Source organism: Pelodiscus sinensis, chromosome 4 (genome assembly GCF_049634645.1).
Source record: "Pelodiscus sinensis isolate JC-2024 chromosome 4, ASM4963464v1, whole genome shotgun sequence".
NCBI lineage: Eukaryota > Metazoa > Chordata > Testudines > Trionychidae > Pelodiscus > Pelodiscus sinensis.
In genome coordinates, this window is record NC_134714.1 from 67,069,691 (window position 1) to 67,090,423 (window position 20,733).

The window sequence follows — 20,733 nt, forward strand, 5'->3', positions numbered from 1 at the left end:
GTCATTGGTACTGGCACTATCTTTCACCTTTATGTCCATTCTTATACTCCCGGCTGTATTCCCTCTCTCTCTATGTTCCTTCTTGTTAATATTAGAACCAAGCATGGAAGTTACATGAACATCTCCCAACTGTCTCCCCGAATTCCAAACTTAAGTAGTTCAGACAGTCAGTCTGCTCATCAAATCAATTATTTTGCAAATGTAATATGGCATTGGACAGAGTGTAACCGATTATTCACTAACTTCATCTGAAAATCCCTTTCAACCATTATAAAATGGAAGGATGCTCCCATTAACTCCCCTTTCTCCACCCCATACCTTTGGAGTAAGGGGCTCACAGTGCCCCAATATTCCTCGAAAAGCAGGAATAGATTGGTGGGTAGAGATAGATAACTACAGAGTGCCTTGAACTCTTCTTCCTCAGAAACTGCAAAAGAACAAGAAATACATCAAACAGTCCATTCTCCTAAAGGCCTTTCTGAACAGATCACACAATCAGTAGCAGGTATAATGGAAAACTGCAATTCTTCTTATTCCTTTTGCAACTGATGCAAACGACAATTTTAAAGATTTAGAGCAACTTTTGAACTATTGTAACTAGATATAGCTCCACTGATTTAAATGAAGTTGTGCCATTTTACATTAGTTGAGGATGTGGATGAGAATTATAGTATAACACACAGTTTATTGTACATGCATTAAAGCAGCAGGATTTTGCTATTTGAGTATGAAAAGGAGTTAATTACATTGTATAGTAACAATAATTCTTCAAGAGATGCATCCCTAATCAGTGCTCCAATCTAGGTGCGTCTATGTTCTTGCATTGCTGATCAGAAAACTTTTGACAGCAGCATCGCTGTGCCCACACATGCACTCTCTTTCCTTGTGCTGCACCATGAGGTTAGTCAGTACACACAGGGAAATCAAGTGATTAACGTGAAACGGAGAGGTTACCTTGGGAATACTTTCTGGATGTGGCCTGAGAGTAATCTTGTTTGGAAAGAATATTGTACAAGGGAGATGCACTATCAGAACTGTTTTCTCTCCTATTTGTCTGGTCAACGTAATTGCTGTCATAAAGGCAATTTTCACTGATAGGTACATCAGTGAACAAGTGATTATGGGATCAAAAGGAGGTCTAGTCAGCTCCTTTCAGTGTCATGCTTAGTTTCTACATAGGCGTAGGCAGTTGAGGAAAGAGGTTTATTATAGCCTTGAGGAACCTTCCAGTGGTTGAATGTGACAGCACCAAATATCGCTCTAAGGTTTGGTGAAATCCTATAGCTGCTAGATGAATCCTAAGAGTTTAGGGTTAATCATGACTTTAAGGGTCAGAGCATAGTCTGAGATGTGTGGAAGAGTTGTGATTGTTGGAGAGATGTGCTGTAGTGTGTGTAACTGTACCTGGCCAAGAGCGTCTGATGGTTGATAGTGCAGAATTGTAAGGTGGCCAAGGAGACGAATATACCTTTTTTTCCCAAAGAGATCAAGCCACTTCCAATCCCAGTTGTAGGGCACTTTCCTGGATTTGTGTGATCAGCTATTGGAATTGACAGTTTTGATCATGATGGAATTGAGTGGCAGAGAGAGAAAAAGGAACGATGATTTCTTTATAGGGACATCATACTTTTTGTCCATTACCCAAGGATTGCCACACCATTTTATCTGGGTCTAAGATAGTTTAATTAGTTGAGAGGGCAATCTTTGAGGACAACAGAGTGGGGAATATCGAGGAACAGACAGTGGGTATCCCTGACCTTCTTTGTGGCATATAGAGAGTGCCACCCTTTTTACCAGCTCCTGCAAAAGAGGGAAGTCCTCTGGTAGGGGAAAGGATGACTGATTCATCCAGGGAGGAGGAGGCTATGATCTTTGGTGTAACATCCTCCTCAGTACCAGCTTCTTGTTCCTAAATCTCTTGAGGCTCTAGATGCCATGGCCAAGGAAGCATCCTGGAAGAGTTCTTGGGCAAGGCTTGAAGCTCATAAGACAAACTACTGATGTGCCACCAAAGGGTCCCAATATGGCCATTATGATGGCATACGGCTTGTTGGAAGTACCTTGGGTGGCTTTACCAACACGGTGATGGTGGGATAGCCATCTGCAGGTACTTTCTTGACCCTATTTGTAGTGGATCTCACAAAGAATTTGGGAGAAGAATTGTGAGACCACCTCCTCTGGATCACTGTCTATCCTCACAAAACAGTGAAAAGGCATGGTCTGATTGCTGGGAGAACTCCTGAGCCCTGTAAAATTGCTATAGTAAAATTTAATGTTTATTGTCTCACGATTGCCACGTAAATGTGCTCCGTTTAAAAGTAAAGCTAGTTTTAAAAAAGCATCTTTCGGACCTTGCAAATTTAACTCTAAGGGCATAAGAACAAATGGGTATAAACTACTCATGAACATAATTAGGCTTTACATTTAGGTGAACATTTCTAACCATCACAGGAATTAAGTGCTTCCAAGAGGAAGAGAGGTGGCAAAAACCTAACTAGCTTTAAGACTGAGTTTTTATGTTTGGTGGGGGGGTGAATGATAAAGCTGTTTACAATGGCATGTAGCCAATCTGTGACAGCTTGTTGCAAATAACCTCAAAAGCCAGTGATAGGACTCTAGAGGGGACTCGGCTGCATTTGTCATGAAGAAGTTTCTGGATTGGCAGAATTCTGCCAGTGCCAGCCATCACAGTGGCAGTGCAGGTGCCAAAGGAGATGGAAACTTTGTCTGTGCTGGTATTTCCAATGCTGGACAGACTGCCTCTGGCGATATAAAAAATGACTCAAGTGTCTTTTTAGGGTGTTTGTTATCTTTTGGTACCAAAAATTCAGTGCCCATGTTCAAAGGGTCTATGGGCTTGTCAGCAGTACTGGATACCAATGATCATAGCAAGGCGCGATTGTCACTGTGGTCTTGATGCTGATGGTGCTCACTTGCAGTTATCTCTAGGCTTAAAGGGACTTCCCACTCTCAGACATGTGAGAAGAGTTCCTTGCCTGTTTCTTTGACCCATTGCCCTTAGAAGTTGAAGGTTGTGGGAAAGAGTCACATCCTCACAGAGACTGAGATTGGAGAGTTGCATCCATGAAGATAATTATTTGGTGGAGCTCTGTCCTTAAGAGATCTTGGCAGGAACCAATATTAATGTACTTATTTAAAACACCACAAAAATAAATGTGAAGCTCTCTGTTAAAGGAGACCTGTGAGACACTATGCTAACGCTCCTTGTATTTTGAGTGATTAATCTAATGGAACAAGGTCAAGTTTCACCTTACAAAGCGCAGCACAGGAGCACCGTCACACCTAATTGAGCACCCATAGGGACACTACTCAAAGAAGCACTTTCTAACGATGTGTTTTTAAATTATATATTTCATTACATTTTTGGCTTGCAATCAATTCTATGTTGCTATGATCCAATCAGAATTTACGTATTAAACCAAGGCTGTGTCAGATCGGTACTTGATTGGGAGATTTCTTAAGGCTTGTTTACTAAGTGGGTAATGTCCAATATGGGGAGGGTAGCACACTAACATTTTGTGCACTAGGTGGTCAGTGTAGCTGCTGCTGGTGTACATAAAAGATTTTCTAGTGTGCTTTAATGGTTTTAAACAGCACTATATTAAGATGCACTACGGAACCTTTGGCACATGCCAGCAGGGTATACACAAACTAACTAAGATGCAGCACGTTAATGCCCTCTAGAAATTACACCCCCATACAGTACAAAAAAAGCCCTTAATGATACATAGGGACTGTAGAAAATGATGTTACTGATTTACCAGGGGACTCTCCTTTCTACAGAACCAGTGTTCCAGACTGGTATTAGGAGGCAACCAAATGTGCCATAAAGTGTATATGTGTGTGTGTTTCACAAGTGTTAGTATTTGGTAGGGCATCATGCTAACCATAGCATTCAGCCAAATTCCAACCTGGATCATTACAGGGGGAATTAGTTTAAGGTTTTATACCTTTTAGTTTCAATAATTTATATCACTTTTATTCTTTACCTCTTTTCAAAATGCTATGGGGTTGCATTCTTTTAGATTGTTGCCATGCTTTGGGATCCTTAAAAATGAGTGACAGCACTTTTATAACAAGATAGTCTTACGTTCTAGCTTCTTTATTCCTCATCTTTTAATTGGATTTCATTCTGCTCTATCCACACATCTCTTATGGGATAGTCTACATGGCTTACAGATCATAGTACAAGAGACCTAACTATATAATCCAAAATGTGGACGCTTTTTAGACATAAGGATGGCTTTTTTCAGCTTACCTGACACTCCTTTGCAAGAGGCACACCAAAGCATTTCAGCTTATAAGTATACCTGTTTAAATTCACACATTTCCTTACTCTAAAAGAAAAACTCTTCCATACAGGCAAGGCCCATATGATCTAACTCTTCAATTGTATCCCTTCCACATATACTGTGCTTCATTTTTTCTTTTAAAAATCAATTCTATTATGATCTAAAGAATGTTAAAAGACATCATTATGGTTCTATGTTGAATATACTTCATCAAACGCTACTATAAATATATATATGTACACCTTATACCTTGAACTTTTAAGCACTCCACTCTTCAACAAGAAAAGAAGCAAATTAAACTAAATTATTATTACCTTCTTCTACTTACCTAATAGCAGGCTTTCAGGTGGAGATACTCTCAGCATGTAATGAAAAAACAAAGCAGCACAACGAAGATAAGGTGTGATTCCTTTCTTAACACAGTCCCACACGTGCCAGCCTGGAACATCACGGCTAAAGCAGCTATAACAGAAATCAGGCATATCTCTAAAAGCTCAGATCACATAACTATACTCAAAATTTTTGACAATTTTCAAATGAAGGTTGCCATCATGTTTTACAGTTCTGGGCGTTGGTCTATGGCTAGTGCTCCCACCACTGTTAATACTGGTGGAGCTGCAATACTGTTAGAGCAACAGTAGGAAATTGCCTCAAATTCTCAGTCAGACACAGTCCCCAAGACCTAAATTCTAATTTTATGAATGTTACAATGTGTTTAGGATATCTTTATTACTTGCTATGGTTTTTCCAAATGTATTTTCAGTTTAAGAACAGGCAGATGTTCATCTCTAAAAACTGGCTCAAGATGGTTTCATTTAGTTTCTTCTATTTTTTTCCTGGGCTTGAGGAGGATGTTTGCTGCTCCATAGCATATCAGATACAATAATTAAATCTTATGATTGTTTTCCTTTTATTACAGAGAACCATTTAATTTTTTTTCAAAACTGAATTGGTTTTCATATGTAGACACTTAACTTCTTGAAATTCTGTCAAAAAAACCCTTAAATATTCTTAGAGAATGATAGGAATAAATGTAAAGAAACCAATGAACTTAATTACAGAGAGTCACAATTGACAAAACAATTGTAGTAGACGTGGAGACAAAAAAAGGAAAGGCTACTGATATTGTATGAGATTTAAAAAAATGAACTATAATCAGCACCATTAACATTATTTCAATCAATGTTATCAAACTTTACTCTGGATACACCACTATCCATTTTTATGTACACATCACCCATATTTTCTGTTGAAAAAAAACACACTTCATAGTCAGATAGCAGATCTAGATCTTTTCCAGTTTTTAGGAATGTAGGGGTATGTCTACACTACCCTCCTAGTTCGAACTAGCGGGGTAATGTAGGCATACCGCACTTGCAAATGAAGCCCGGGATTTGAATTTCCCGGGCTTCATTTGCACAAGCGGGGCGCCGCCATTTTTAAAACTCCGCTCGTTCGAACCCCGTGCAGCGCGGCTACACGGGGCACGAACTAGGTAGTTCGAACTAGGAAGCCTAGTTCGAACTACCGTTACTCCTCATTCCATGAGGAGTAACGGTACAGGCAGTCCTCAGGTTACGTACAAGATAGGGACTGTTGGTTTGTTCTTAAGTTGAATCTGTATGTAAGTCGGAACTGGCATCCAGATTCAGCCGCTGAATCTGGACATCAGTTCTGACTTACATACAGATTCAACTTAAGAACCCCAGGTGTCCCCAAGTCAGCTGCTGCTGAAACTGATCAGCAGCTGATTCCAAGAAGCCCAGGGCAGAGCAACTCTGCCTCGGGCTTCCTGTAGTCAGCCGCTGGTCAGTTTCAGCAGCGGCTAACTTGGGGACGCCTGGGGCAGAGCAGCTCAGGTGCTGCTGGGTTGGTCTAGTAGCGCGGCCATTCCTCGGCACTACTGGACCAACCCGGCAGCACCCCAGCTGCTCTGCCCCAGGCGTCCTGATTCAGCCACTGCTGAAACTGATCAGCAGCGGCTGAATCAGGACTCCTGGGGCAGAGTAGCTGGGGTGCTGCCGGGTTGGTCCAGTAGCGCCAAGGAGCGGTGCTGCGGGACCAACCGGCAGCGCCCCACCTGCTCTACCACAGGCCCCAGGCTTTGCTCCACATCTCCCTGGTCTGCTGGGGGGGGGGCACTAGCTGCATCCCCCCCAGCAGACCAGGGAGACGCGGAGCAAAGCGGCGGAGGACCCGGGCCGGACCCGCGGCGCTTCCAGATCAGCTGGAAGCGCCGCGGGTCCGGCAGGGTCCTGCGCGGCTTTGCTCAGCGTCTCCTTGGTCTGCAGACCAGGGAGACGGGGAGCAAAGCGGCGCAGGACCCGGGGCCGGACCCGCGGCGCTTCCAGCTGATCTGGAAGCGCCGCGGGTCCGGCCCCGGGTCCTGCGCCGCTTTGCTCCCCGTCTCCCTGGTCTGCTGGCTCCCGCAGCAGACCAGGGAGACGGGGAGCAGCTTTTCTCGCCCCGGAGGAGGCGGGTGGCGGGATCAGACGTCCCGCCGCTCCAGTCCTCCGGGGCGAGAAAATCCCCGTTCATAACTGCGGATCCGACGTAAGTCGGATCCACGTAACTCGGGGACTGCCTGTAGTTCAAACTAGGAAGCCTAGTTCGAACTACCTAGTTCGTGCCCCGTGTAGCCGCGCTGCACGGGATTCGAACGAGCGGGGTTTTAAAAATGGCGGCGCCCCGCTTGTGCAAATGAAGCCCGGGAAATTCAAATCCTGGGCTTCATTTGCAAGTGCGGTATGCCTACATTACCCCGCTAGTTTGAACTAGCGGAGTAGTGTAGACATACCCTATGAGACATTGCTGATTCAGCACAAGGACTCCTGATATAACCTACATCTAACCTTTTTTCTGGTGTAACCTACATCTAACCTTTTTTCTTTTGTGTTTTTCAGGTGAATGTCCATGTATTTTTTAAATGTGTCTTGTAAAACATTTATTGTTACAACTGAGGTTTTACTTACCCACTTGTGTACTGACAAACTTCTCTACAGAAAGACTCAGCAGCATGAGCCTCCTCACTGTAATCTTGTGCTTGAGCAATGGGGGATTCTGTGCACACAAAAAATTAACCTTGTTGTAAATCCACTTGAAAATTTCTTTCCCATATATATATATATATATATATAGAATTAATTTCCATTACTTTCAACTTTTATATACAATTTACAACATTTCATTTTATTAGATCACTTCCTATTTGTGCCCAACTCAACCAACAAAAATATCCACACAGGCATGTTTTAAATGTGGAGATTGCTCAGCCTCATCACAAAACTGCTTCCTCTCCCTTATGTGTTGACATTATTCCCTTACATTAATTATCACATAAGAGAGGAGTCCTGTCAGTACTGTTCCATCGCAGAGAGTATAGAGAGGAGTGTAATTCCCACCCTAATCAGATTATCAAATCCCATATTTCACAGGCCACAACTGTGCCAGAAAACCAGTTTCCAAGACCCTTTCAAATCATTTTGTAAAAACTGGACGAAATACCTGAAAAAAAATCTAAAGGTGGTACCATTACCTGTTGTAGAGGTTAGAAGGATTTGTGTTATGTGTGCCATAGTAACCAAATGGAAGAGGTAGAGGTGATTATAGGCAGAGCTAATAGATGAAGGTTGCAAGTCTACAGTATCATCCCAATATAAAGATGGAAATGATAACACAGCACCTACCTAAATTGGAAAAAGAGAAACAGCCAAAATATTGGTGAAATACCAGACTTAGAAGAAGTTCCAATAAACAAACACCACATAAACTTGACAAGACAATAAGTTAACCATCATCTACGCTTATTCATTAGTCCTCTCTAATGGTGGGGTAGTTATTTAGCACTAACCAGTAACATCTGAAGCCATGTTTTCAGTTAAATGAGGGCTAAAAAGATCATGAAATTAAGTCACAAACATAAAGTCTACCCAACTGGTGACACAAAAATACCTCTCAATGGATTAGAGAGATCATCAATTGCAGGAGGATCTACAATGGAATTCACAGATAATGCCTCAGAGGCAAGATGGTTAATTGCAAAAACAAACTGAACATGCTTACCAGAATATGAAACATATCTACATCTAGAATGGACGGCGTATCTTCCACTTTTAAGTTTGGTAGAAGAACTACAAGAACAAAGGTTCATGACACATTTGATTAAAAATGTTAACTGCTTTTTTCACTGGAATTACAATGGCAGGATGAGAAGCCATTGTTTGTATTACCTCTGCCTTCCTCTATGGCTCTGACTGGTAAGCTATAAAAACAATAAAAGCCTCCCAATGCACATGCAACCTGGACACATGTTCTGAACTGTAACTATCAACCTATCACGGCTATAGTATCTGAGCACCTCAAATGTTAATGAAATTCTTATCACAATTGTGAGGTGAAGTGGTGTTACCACCCCTATTTTACAGATGGGGAAAGGAGGCACACAATAGACTAGGTGATAGAAAGTCTGGAAAAGCAAGGACTTGAACAGAGGTCTCCAGATTCCCAGGTTAGAACTGTAACCACTAGAACATCCTTCCTCTTTAGACTATATTAATGGTGTTTGCCATCTACTAAGGAAAGTTTACATAAACGTTACTTAAAAGCAATGCACAGATTGTCTAGAAGAAAAAACAAAAATAATGTTACCTGCTAGGAGACGAACAAGGTGTTTCTGAATCAGGCTTTGTGGTGATGTAGTCCTCTGAGCAACTGCAAACTGCACTAATGCTTTAAGGCCGCTGTGCTAGAGCACAAGAAGAGAACGTGGGACAGGGATGGGGAAATAATTAAACAGGACAGTGCTGAAATACCTTCCCCTTCAAGTTCAGTAAAAAGTAGTTAAATCAAGTATGAACTTCTACAAAAGAATTATGACTGTATTCCACATCAGACTCATTTTCTGTCAGCAGTCTATGTGAAAAGCACAAATATCTAAAAACTCCAGAGATCATGGTACAGAATTTCTTTGGACATTACTAATGTACTTGCTGCTAGTAATTCCAAATGTCCAGTGTTCATTAACATTAATTGCTTCTTGGATTATCCATACCTGTCTATTTTGCAGAGATCCAAATAAAGGTTTGCCCTCATTTTCTAGAAGGTTTTCTTAAAATTAAAACAGAGAAAGTAAGTGGTAAATATGGGCTTTTAAAGTAGCTACAATAGTCTGCTTATCTGGTCTTCTCACTTTCCATGCACTTATGCTAGTCCAAAATCAAACTTGTCCCCGATTATAGGACTGCTATTAAAAGTGCAATTTTACTGAGACAAATGATTCCGTAAAATTGCTATAATAAGATTTCATGTTTATTGTCTCTCTATGATTTCCACATATAAATGTGCTCAATTTAAAAGTAAAACTAGTTTTAAAAAAGCATCTTTCAGATCTTACAAATTTAAGGGTTACACCTGGGTTTTTTCCATTTTGTGTATCAACATTGGTGATAATGTTCTAGTGGTCAAACTACATACTCATAACACATGTGCAACTGCCACTGCTTTCAAAGTATACCCAAACTGACTCCTGTGCAACCACTCTGCTTTCAATAGGTTTGCCTAGGTATATTTGTTTGGCACTTATAACCCACCCCAAACAAAAACCTACATATTTTTGTCACTAATGCCTCTGAGTACACACAGGGAACAAATCTGTTGAGCTAATATCTAAGCTAGCTTTGATTGAGCTAGGTCACTAAAAATAGCAAGGTAGCTGTAGTACCACAGGTGATGACCCAAGCTAGCTGCCTGTGTTCATAAATACAGTTGCAGTTATGATGGTACTGTGGCAGATCACCTTGGATATTTATGGCAACTGGCATTCCAGATCTCACATATGAATAAACCTTTATTCAAACTAGAATATTCCACAATTTCAAATTAATGAAATAAAAGGAAATGTTCAAAGCCATGACAAAGAGGAAACAATTACTTTACCTATACATTGGATAGTAAAAGCACATGTGCTCCAAGTCATCATAGGAATGCGGGGATCAGCTTCATTGGGAGCAACCTTTAATCCAACTCTGTAAACAGTGGTGGCAAAGAGAACCAGCATCTCCTTAATACTGTTTGAGTATTTGGCTCTGTGAAGGAAAGCAAGGACAACTTCAACTAGTAAACCTGTAACAGTGTTTTGCAACTTAAAAGATCAGTGGCATTAATCATAAGCTAAATCAGGCCTGGGCAAAATATAGCTGAGCGGCTGGATCCAGCCCACCAAGCCACCAGATCTGGCATGCAGATGCAGCAGAAAGCCTCAGGCAGACTCCCTTCTGTTCCTGCACGCGCGCCCCACCCCCAGCAGCTGCCGCAGACATATCTTTTTCTCAGCTCTGAGCCCTGAGGAGAGAGGAGCAGTGCTTCATGTGCTGCCTCTGTCCCCAGAACAATCTCATTGGCTGATTTCTGGACAATGGGAGCTGCCTGACTGAAGAACAGGCAGCGCAAAGAAAGCCCTCCCCACTCTCTTCAGGCTCTTATTCACCAACATGCATGGCCCCTGCAGCCTGCACGGGGGCAAGGCAGGCAGGGAAGCTGCCTGAGAACCCTGCTGGGCTGCTAGCCAGGAGTCACTCAGGTAAGTAACCCAGCCAGAGCCTGCCTCTGCCCTCTAATCTCCCTTTTCTCCCAACCCTCTGCCCCCCCACTCCTGCAGTCCTACATCACAGATGCTGCACCCCAATCCCTTTGCCCCCTTCCAGATGCTGCACCCCAATCCCTTGCCCCAGGTTATAACCCTGCCCTAGGTCACATCCCAAACCCCTGTACTCCTCCTGTACCTCAGTCCCCTGCCCCAGGTCACAATTCCCTCCTGCCCTAGGTCTCAATCCAAAACCCTGCACTCCAGTCCAGTGCCCCAGGTCACAACTGCCTCCTTTACCCAGACTTGTTCCTAGACCCCACATCCCCTCTTCCACCCCAATTCTTTATCCCAAGTTCCCTTCTACACCCAACCTCCATCCCAGATCCCGCACCTTCACTATTTATATCATCAGCCCTGGACTACTTTCCAAAATCTTGGAGCAGCCCCCACATTAAAAATTATTGCCCACCCCTGAGCTAAATGCTTCCTTGTGAAAGAACGCCTGAACACCAAGATCATTTATCTTTAGTAAGAGAAACAAGGAAGAGACTGTGTCCATAAATCAAGACCTAATGAACCAGAGAGAACCAGTACAGATTCTTGAAACTTTTGTTTTTCCTTTGGTATGCACATGAATTGGTTTAATAAACTCTACAAGCAAATGTTTGAGAACCGAGAAGGATGAGAGCTAACAAGCTGGGAGCAAACTTGAGAGAATATAGGCTTCAGTATGAAGGCATATTAAACTCCCTATTCAGGAAAATAGCACCAATTATTTTACTATGAAAAGTGATAAATTGGGGGAAATAAAGAACTTGCACTGTGGGGAAAGAAACTTAATAGTCACACTGAAAACATATCTTCTCTTGTCCATTTCTCATAAAGGGCTAGCAATGGAGACAGAATTTCAAATCTAAAATTAAATTTAATAATTCTGAAGTTTTGCTAAAAGAAAGGAGCTCCTTAAAGTTAGTACCTCCTTTGTCCCTAAAAGTGACAATTCTCATCAGGTAAGTAACTATGCACAACCAGCACATACCTAATTAATAGTTATACTTTGTGCGCTCACACAAAGCAGAATTGCCAATTCCTTCACAACTAACAGAATCATGGAACAACGATCTAGATTCTATTCTGGCTCACACATCAGCATCCGAATGTTTAAGCTCCAAACAGAATATTTCTTCTTAAAGATGATGCCTCAGCCATAAAGAATTAAATTTAGCTTTTTGACCAGAATGCTTTTGCAGCAACAGGGGAAAAAGCTTTCTATATGTACTTGAAGCACTTCTGATATAACAAATTATATAGAGTTTTTGATACAATTTTTACAGTTATTTTTCAGACTATAACCATGCTAAGCTTGAACAGCAGAGACAACATAAGGGGTGAAGCAGAACCTGTTACTTTATTCAGTATGCTATGGACAATAGAAGTACAGTGGGCAGGTTAGCTAGAGCATCTGGAGGAGGAGGAAAAAGACTAAGACATACCGTAGAGAGAGTCAAAACCAAACAATCAGTCTATTCAGTCTCTATATACCAAACAGCAGACAGTTTTCTTTTCCATACCATCTTGGAAATTCCAATTTACCACAGTAAATTGTAAAAAACAACTTAATCAACAAAGCACTTTAAAAACATTAATTCTTACAAAACACAGAAACACGATGCTTGAGAAACTAAGCCACGGAGTGGTTAAATGCACATAGAATAAGCAGCAAAGCTCCAATTATAAGTCAGCAGGTTCTTGGCTCCCAGTTCTGTGCTCAGAATACAAACACCTCTTTTTCAATAAAAAGGATGAAGGCAAGTTCCAAAATCTTGAGATGCATTTAGACTGTTTTAGAAATCACAAAGCATAGAACTTTCAGATTCCTTCATCACAATACAAATTTTTGGCAACACTTACGAAGGCTGAACTCCAAAACTAAGGATGGAATGGAATTCCGAAGTAAAGTCTCCCATTCCTTTGCTGACTGAAGATGGAACATTTTGCTTCTCTCCTTTCAGAAAAAAAACCCTAGATTATATTAAACTACAATTGCATTAACATACACAAACTTTTTTAAAAAATGTAACAGACCATTGCTTTCTTAATAGGGATGTTAGATAGTGTGTAACAGAGTAGTTGACTAACCGCATGAATTCTTAGCAGTTAGTCGACTAGTCTATAGTCCCTGGGGGTGGGCCGGCAGCCAGTGAAATCCAGCACCATTCCTGGGGAGACCCCTGCTACTCAGCGCTGCTACCTCTGATACAGAGGCAGCAGCACAGGGCGCAAGATAGGAGCCAGTATGTGAAAGGAGCCAGTTCAAAAACTAGCTCCCTTCGTGGACTGGCTGCCTGCTGCCCCACACTGCTGCCTCTAATACAGAGGCAGCAATGCAGGGTGGCAGCAATTTCCCTTGCTACCTCCCTCCCATGCTGCTGCCTCTGATAGAGGCAGTAATGGAGAGGTGGGCAGGCGGCACCATGGCGGTACTTTTAAGCTGGCTCCCCCCAGCACTGGCTCCCCCACTTTGCTGCCTCTGATACAGACACAGTGAGGGGAAGGGAGAAATGTAAGTAGTTGAGAAAAATAACCAAATAAGCTTAGGCTCATTGGTTAATCGCCTACTCAACTATTTATTCACATCACTATTTCTTACCAGCCAATCTGCGTTCTAACCCTCCTTCCTAAATAGCATTTTCTTCTAGTCTCAGAAATTTGAGAATCAAAACCAGTGCTTGGCTGGTAAGGAGACAGAAACAACCAAAGAGAATATTCTTACTAAATATGACTTCATGGCTTAGAAAAGCTATGACTTTGTTTTCCAAACATATATCATCATAAAGATGATGATATCCACTGTGGGCACCTAAATCAGAGTACGATCTAAGGGTTATCAGATCTTTTTACATAAACCAAAGTGCTCTATTTAAGGCAATGCAGATTCCTAGTATCTATCTCCCAGATACCAAGACTTGTTGACAGCAGAGTTAGAGTTTCCAGAGTTACTGTACAGCCATTATACACTTTTGCTTTGGGTAGTGAGGACTTCTAGTTCCAATGAATTAATATTAATGTACTTATTTAAAGCAGCACAAAAGTAAGCGTGAAGCTCTCTGTTAAAGGAGATGTGTGATACACTATGCTAAAGCTCCTCTCCTCGTATTCTGAGTGATTAATCAAATGGAACAAGGCTAAGTTTCACCTTATAGTTCTTCTCAGCAGTCATGTTCTCAGAATACTTTATTGTACAAAGTTATGGTCCTTCCAGTCATAAGAAAATGGTAGCGCCCATGATGCCACTCCAAATATCAATGAAATAAATAGCTGTATCACTGAGTAATATAACTTCAGAATATGTTTACACACAGTGATAGTTACAGTTTTAAAATATTTCTCTCACACCGCAACAAAGTAGGGATGTAAAATTTCAATTATTTGGCTAATCAAATAGTTGATGCAATTTACAGTTTATCAGGCCTACTGACAAAGGGAGGAACAAAAGCAGCAACTGCCCCAGGGCCCGGCAATTCAAAAGGACCCGAGGCTCCTGGCTGCCGCTGCCACTACCGCAACAGCAATGGCGGCAGCCAGAAATCTGGACTGCTTAAATTGCTACCTGAACTCCAGGGAGCATGCTCTGGGCAACACTGAAGGGCTGGCAGTGGGAGGTTAGCCCCTAGGCCCACCCAGGCCCCACCCCTTCTGGGAGCCAGCCCTCTCCTACCTTGCCCAAGGGCCTGGCAAACCCATCAGCCCCCATTGCAGCTAATAGTACATTAATGGACCTCCCCTTTCATGCTAAATTAATTATTGTAGACACATGGTAGTGTCAGAAAAGGTCACTGATTTAAGGGTAGTTTGAAAAAGTACATCCATAAGAAACTAATAGATCTAAAAACTCTCTTTTGTATATTACTGGCAACTTATGCATGACAATTGTACAGTAAGACTATGACAAAAGTGTTGTTCAGATTACAACTGCCTAGAAAATTAAACAAAAATTATCACTGTTTCTTGTTGAGGTGATTAATTTTTTCCCTTAAAACTAATCAGCTGCTTTAATAAACTTGTTCAAAGATTTAATGTAGATGTTCATTTATCTAGAGCTATTTTTAAACCTTAAGGGTAAAGTTCTCAAAAGTATGGAATGATTTTGAAGCCTAAATCCCCAGTAAAACTAAGGCTTGGTCTATTCCAGAAAATTAAATTGGATCAACTAAGTTGGTCAGAGATACAAAAAGTCCACATCTCTGAACCATGTAGTTAAACTGATCTAATCCCCAACATAGAAAGTGCTAGATTCATTAAAGAATTCCAAACTATCTATCACCTCTCGGGAAAGTGGACTAGCTAGGCCCATGGGAAAACACTTCCTAATAGTGCAGGCAATGTTTACAAAGAATACAACCCCCCCCCCCAAACACATAATACCACATCTGTAACCATGCAACTATAGCATTTCAAATGTACACAAGCCCTTGAGCTACTAGATCACTTAAGTGCTTCTGAAAATTTTACCCTCGGCCACCATTTTTCAGGACAGAAAAGACAAGAAGGCATACAATGTGTTTGACTCCTCAGTTCACAAAGGAAAAGTATATTTATTGAATATACATTTCCTTATAGTGAGACTATATGACTGAAGAATCAAGTAGAAATCACTGTGCCTAAACCACCAGCTGTTAGTTCTAGAACAGAAAAACACTGTGTTCTAAATAAAGATTTAAATTTTCTTACTATAATAATGAACAATTCAAAGAATTTGTTTTTAAATATTCTTAGTGTAAATCTCAACAGCTAAAATAAACAAACCTTTAGTGTTGTAACCAGATATCCTGGCCATGACAATCTCCAACCACCTAGCCAGACACAGAATTTGAGCTACTGCCTCTGCATCCTCACTGAAAATAGAAATAAAAAGCAGTGGTTATGTAAAAACCACAGGCAAGTAGCAATGAATGATCTGAAGCCTAATCTTTGAATAACATATAGCTCATCTCTGTCACAGTTAGCATTTATACAATTATTTAGTTACCCTAAACAAACATGAACTAAACTTTACAATTTGTTTTAATACTAGAACACTTTCACTGGTGAGAAACCTATTAAAGTTTCTTTCCAAATACAGATTTTGGTCAACAGGACAGAAAACAGAATGGGTTTAAGCAGTCCCAGATAGCAGTTGGAAAAATTATTCAAAGAGGTTGGCTCCCCTACAAGTACTGGATAGCTTCTTTTCTTAGAATCATGGAAGAGTTTCCCCTGGAGTTCACCTGTTTATCTTCTGAGCTTGCAAAGGAATAATGGGAATCACAGTGTTACACAGAGACTTGCAGAGTGGGCACAAGTACTCTCCATTCTCCAAGTCAAAAATCTGTTCAACATGAAGACGCTGTCGAGAATTCAGTTGTATGGCTTCAAAGTATCTGCAACATTGAAAAAAAAATAAGCTAGTAAGGAGAATGGTCTCTGTGCAACAGAGAAACAAGAATTCAAAGAGCAAAATGGTAAGTCTAGTGCATTTTTTCCTACACCAACAACCAGACTTCCCTTCTGCTACGCAACTAATACATATACTTGGTCCACATGCTTGGTCACCAAAACAAAAGTAAATAACTGAACAAGTATGTGAACTAGGGATGTCAGCATGTATTCGACTATACAATTAACCGATAAGCCTAGGTTGCCATGGGCAGAGGCTGCTTCGCAGCTGCCTCCTACACCACCACCCTCCCATAGCAGCCTCTGTTCACGGGGAGCTCGGACCCTGCAGACAGGAGCTGCTGTTGCCCCATGCGGCTTCCTCTGACACATAGGCAGCAGTATGGGGTGGCAGGCAGCTGGGCTGCGCAGGGAGCTGGTTTTTACACTGGCTCCCCTTGCAGACCAGCTCCTGCCTGGCACCCCACTCTACTGTGCTGCCCCCACGGGCTATCAATTAGTTGAGTAACTGATAAGAATTCATGCGGTTGCATGACTATTCAATTACAGGCAGTCCCCGGGTTACGTACAAGAGAGGGACTGTAGGTTTGTTCTTAAGTTGAATCTGTATGTAAGTTGGAACTGGCATCCAGATTCAGCCGCTGCTGAAACTGACCAGTGGCTGACTACAGGAAGCCCGAGGCAGAGTTGCTCTGCCCCGGGCTTCCTGGAATCAGCCGCTGATCAGTTTCAACAGGCTGAATCTGGAAGCCAGTTCTTACATACAGATTCAACTTAAGAACCCCAGGCATCCCCAAGTCAGCTGCTGCTGAAACTGATCAGCGGCTGATTCCAGGAAGCCCGGGGCAGAGCAACTCTGCCTCGGGCTTCCTGTAGTCAGCGCTGGTCAGTTTCAGCAGCGGCTGACTTGGGGACGCCTGGGGCAGAGCAGCTTGGGTGCTGCTGGGTTGCTCCAGTAGTGCCGCTCCTCCCAGCAGACCAGGGAGACGCAGAGCAAACCCCGTTCGTAACTGCGGATCTGACGTAAGTCGGATCCGCGTAACTCGGGGACTGCCTGTACCCAATATCTAACATCCCTAATGTGAACCAGGTAATTTCAGAGCATTTTGAAGACAAGAATGGCAGAGAGCTTTCCCTAATTTTAACCTCCATATAAGTGTGTATTTTATTTAATATATTTACACACAAGCTATACTGAAATTTACTATTCTCCAACATCATAAGCACCTCACACATACACACATTTATTCCTAGGTTATATATATAAAGTTGAGTCACAGCATTCAAAATGTAAATATATAATATTTACAGGATAATTATTTTAACATCAGCTAATAGTAGCATTTCATGGATGAATGTCCCTAAGTGACATATCTATTGTGAGAATCCAGTCTCACCACTAGATATGAAAAACATATCTTTATTTTTGCTGAAGTAAAATGGAAATGGATAATTTATAATTCAAAGAAATCACTACAGAAAATTCACCTTGTAGACCACAGTTCTGTGTCTATCCAATACATTAAAAAACAAACAAAAAAAACCAAACAAACAATGAGAACCACATTACATATGTGATCAAGGGAAAGAAAATGATTAATTGAGATAACTTCCCCAGTAAAGGGGGAGAGCAGATTACTTTTCAAAACATACACATGGGAAAACTGTGATACTATTAAAATAGAAGATGTAGTAAGTGTGATCTTTTCTAAGTTTCATTGTAAATTTTTCCTCTATCTGCAGTATGCCCCATGATCTTGATGGTTTAGATACACCCATTAGTACAGAAATAACTCTATTTTTAAATCTGCTTGCCTAAAGTTGAACATCTAAAATCAGCATATATGGCAAACCAAATATACAGCAGCTTACATATGGATAGGTCTGTCTAACTTTAGGTCTAAATGTAAACTAATAAAATCTAATTATTTAATTAGAAGATAAGAGTTATAAAGGAAAGATGACAAAGATGTGTGAAAAACATGGTCTCAACATACAAAATGTTTATGAAACTACTCTCTACAAAGAATCAACACACATTTTATTTTTCCAAATTTTAAAGCATAATAGGCAGTAAGTGTAAAATGGAAAGTCCATAGGTTTTTCATACATTCCAAACAGACTATTTGACAAAGTGTATTTCACAGTACTTTAATTGTCTTCTATTTATTACTTCTGAAGGCATTCTGCACCAAAACAAAATTAAATATTCTGCACACCATATTTAAAAATTCTGCAAATTTTGTCATAACATTACATAATCACAGCAGTCCCAGTTACTTAGATGAGTGTTTCTCAACCACTGGAACGAGTACCCTTAGGGGTATTTGAAAAGTCGGGGGGGGGGGGGGGGGGGTATGTCAACACAACTGAAATCTGGAAAAAACGGAATTTGTTTTAAGTTTTACAGTGCTTTATTTTTGTTCTTTTTACACTCAAAAATTTCAACGCCCACCTGGCTACAATTAAGTTGCTTAAACAAAAGTGTTACAATGGTAGAAAAAAATTGTGTGTCTGAAAACTGTAGGTACTTGGGGTACTTTTTTTTTTTAATTAAAAAGAGGGTACTTTTATTAAAAAAAGGTTGAGAAACAGACTTAGTCCATTTCAAAATATTTGTCAGTAAGCAAGTCTATAACAATACAGACACACGCATTTTATCCTGAGAGTAGAGACTTAAAAGAAATCCCTATAATCAAGGGTGATGTGTATGGGTAGGGGATGGGGGAGAGGAGGGAACCACAGGCCCCCAAATAGTGTGGGCGGGCGGGGACAGCTAGCAGCTGGAGGGGGCACTAGTGGTGCAGGGAAGAGGTGGGGTGGGGGTGGAGCAGGAACAAGAATAGGCAGAGCGGGGATGGGGAAGAGGTCAAGTAGAGGGGGTTGTCCTGGCCCTTTCACTGGTGGGGGAAGGGGCATGTGGCCCGTGGACCCCTGGGTCCACTCTTACCATTTGCCTCTGCCTATGACAATCTACTTTGTAGTATCTGTGGGTGTGTCTAGACTACAGAGTTTTGTCGACAAAAGTGGACTTTTGTCGACAAAACTATACCTGCATCCACACTACCGCTGAGTTCTGTCAACATAACGTCGACAGAACTCAGCAGTTTTGTCGACGTATGTAAACCTCATTTTACGAGGAATAACACCTTCTGTCGACAGAGTTTCTGTCGACAGAAGGTGTTATTGAATGGAAACTGTCCTTTGCGTCCAGACTACCATGTCGACAAAAGCAGCTTGCTTTGTCAACAGAACTCAATGTAGTCTGGACGCGCTTTGTCGACAGAAGTTTTGTCGACAGTATCTGTCGACAAAACTTCTGTCGAAAGAAGCCTGTAGTCTAGACGTACCCTTACAGACTAACAAAAAAATATATATAGTATCATGAGCTCCAAGGTGCTACAGGACAACTTTTTGTTTTTTGAAGTTACAGATTAACATGGCTATCCCTCAGACTTAAACCCACTTCATATTTATCTGTCCCCTTCCCACCCCCCTTTGCCCAAAGCCTAGCCAGGCAACCACAAGCCTTCCCATCATGGAGACCACCTGCATTCCTCCATCCAGCCAATGAACCTGAACACAATCCTCCCCAGAGCCCAGTGATGCTCTCCCCAAGCCGAGATACCCACACCCTCTCTCTCTTCCCCTCTCTCTCTTCCCAAGAACCCAAGGATTCAGAGGGAGGAAAAGCCTGATGCTCAGTCCCAGGCTTGCAGAGTTTCCTGAGCACCACCCTGCCCTTCATCATTCTTGGAACTGCAGCTGCCAGAAAGCCTCTAGCTCCCTCTCCTTCCCCCAGCAGTGTCTTCTATGTGTGTGTAAGCTTGGCTTTGCCAAGTCCAGTGGCGGCCAGCACCACTTCAGTGCATTTCTGTAGGAGAAAGGAAATTCTACATGCATAACATTAATTTCTTCAAAATTCTGCATTATGCAGTGGTGCAGAATTCCTCCAAGAGTATCTCTATATATTCTTTTAAAATGTGACAGGTATCCTTTTGAGCAAACTAATATATTATTGTATCAGTTATGTAATAAGCAAATGATTATACTCAAACCTGCTGCAAAATCTGGTTCAAGAGAAGAGTCTGCTCTGCTGCCCATTTCTACCCACAGAGTATGGTAATTTAATAAGAGCATGGAAACTGGGTTTCAGTGTTGTTCTATTTAGCTGTATGTGGATAGGATCTGCCAAGAGCAGAAGTTATCCATGTATAATACTTAAGGAACATTTTTCTGTACCATTTCCTGGTGTTTGTTTTACACTGATATTTACCATAAACATATATTAAAAATAGATAAGCATGGAAAGCATAACGAGGCTATTTATGGCCAAATGACACAAAAAATATAAAAAGTCTACAAAATAGCATCTGTATCATGTGATATTAAAATAACTTA

At 41.4% G+C, this 20,733-nt stretch overlaps 1 protein-coding gene across 2 annotated transcripts in view; it reads right to left on the reverse strand.

Moving 5' to 3' along the window:
• Nucleotides 1–20,733, reverse strand: part of UBR1 (ubiquitin protein ligase E3 component n-recognin 1) — a 128,174-nt gene that overhangs the window by 16,256 nt on the left and 91,185 nt on the right. For both annotated transcript variants that reach the window (XM_075927249.1, XM_006135407.4), the window contains 11 exons: nucleotides 16,164–16,316; nucleotides 15,703–15,791; nucleotides 12,808–12,901; nucleotides 10,248–10,396; nucleotides 9,364–9,419; nucleotides 8,961–9,057; nucleotides 8,376–8,443; nucleotides 7,849–7,999; nucleotides 7,286–7,373; nucleotides 4,642–4,775; nucleotides 319–427 (listed from right to left, as the gene is read on the reverse strand). In XM_075927249.1, coding sequence (XP_075783364.1) covers nucleotides 319–427; nucleotides 4,642–4,775; nucleotides 7,286–7,373; nucleotides 7,849–7,999; nucleotides 8,376–8,443; nucleotides 8,961–9,057; nucleotides 9,364–9,419; nucleotides 10,248–10,396; nucleotides 12,808–12,901; nucleotides 15,703–15,791; nucleotides 16,164–16,316 — 1,188 coding nt within the window. The remainder of the gene's footprint in view (nucleotides 1–318; nucleotides 428–4,641; nucleotides 4,776–7,285; nucleotides 7,374–7,848; nucleotides 8,000–8,375; nucleotides 8,444–8,960; nucleotides 9,058–9,363; nucleotides 9,420–10,247; nucleotides 10,397–12,807; nucleotides 12,902–15,702; nucleotides 15,792–16,163; nucleotides 16,317–20,733) is intronic.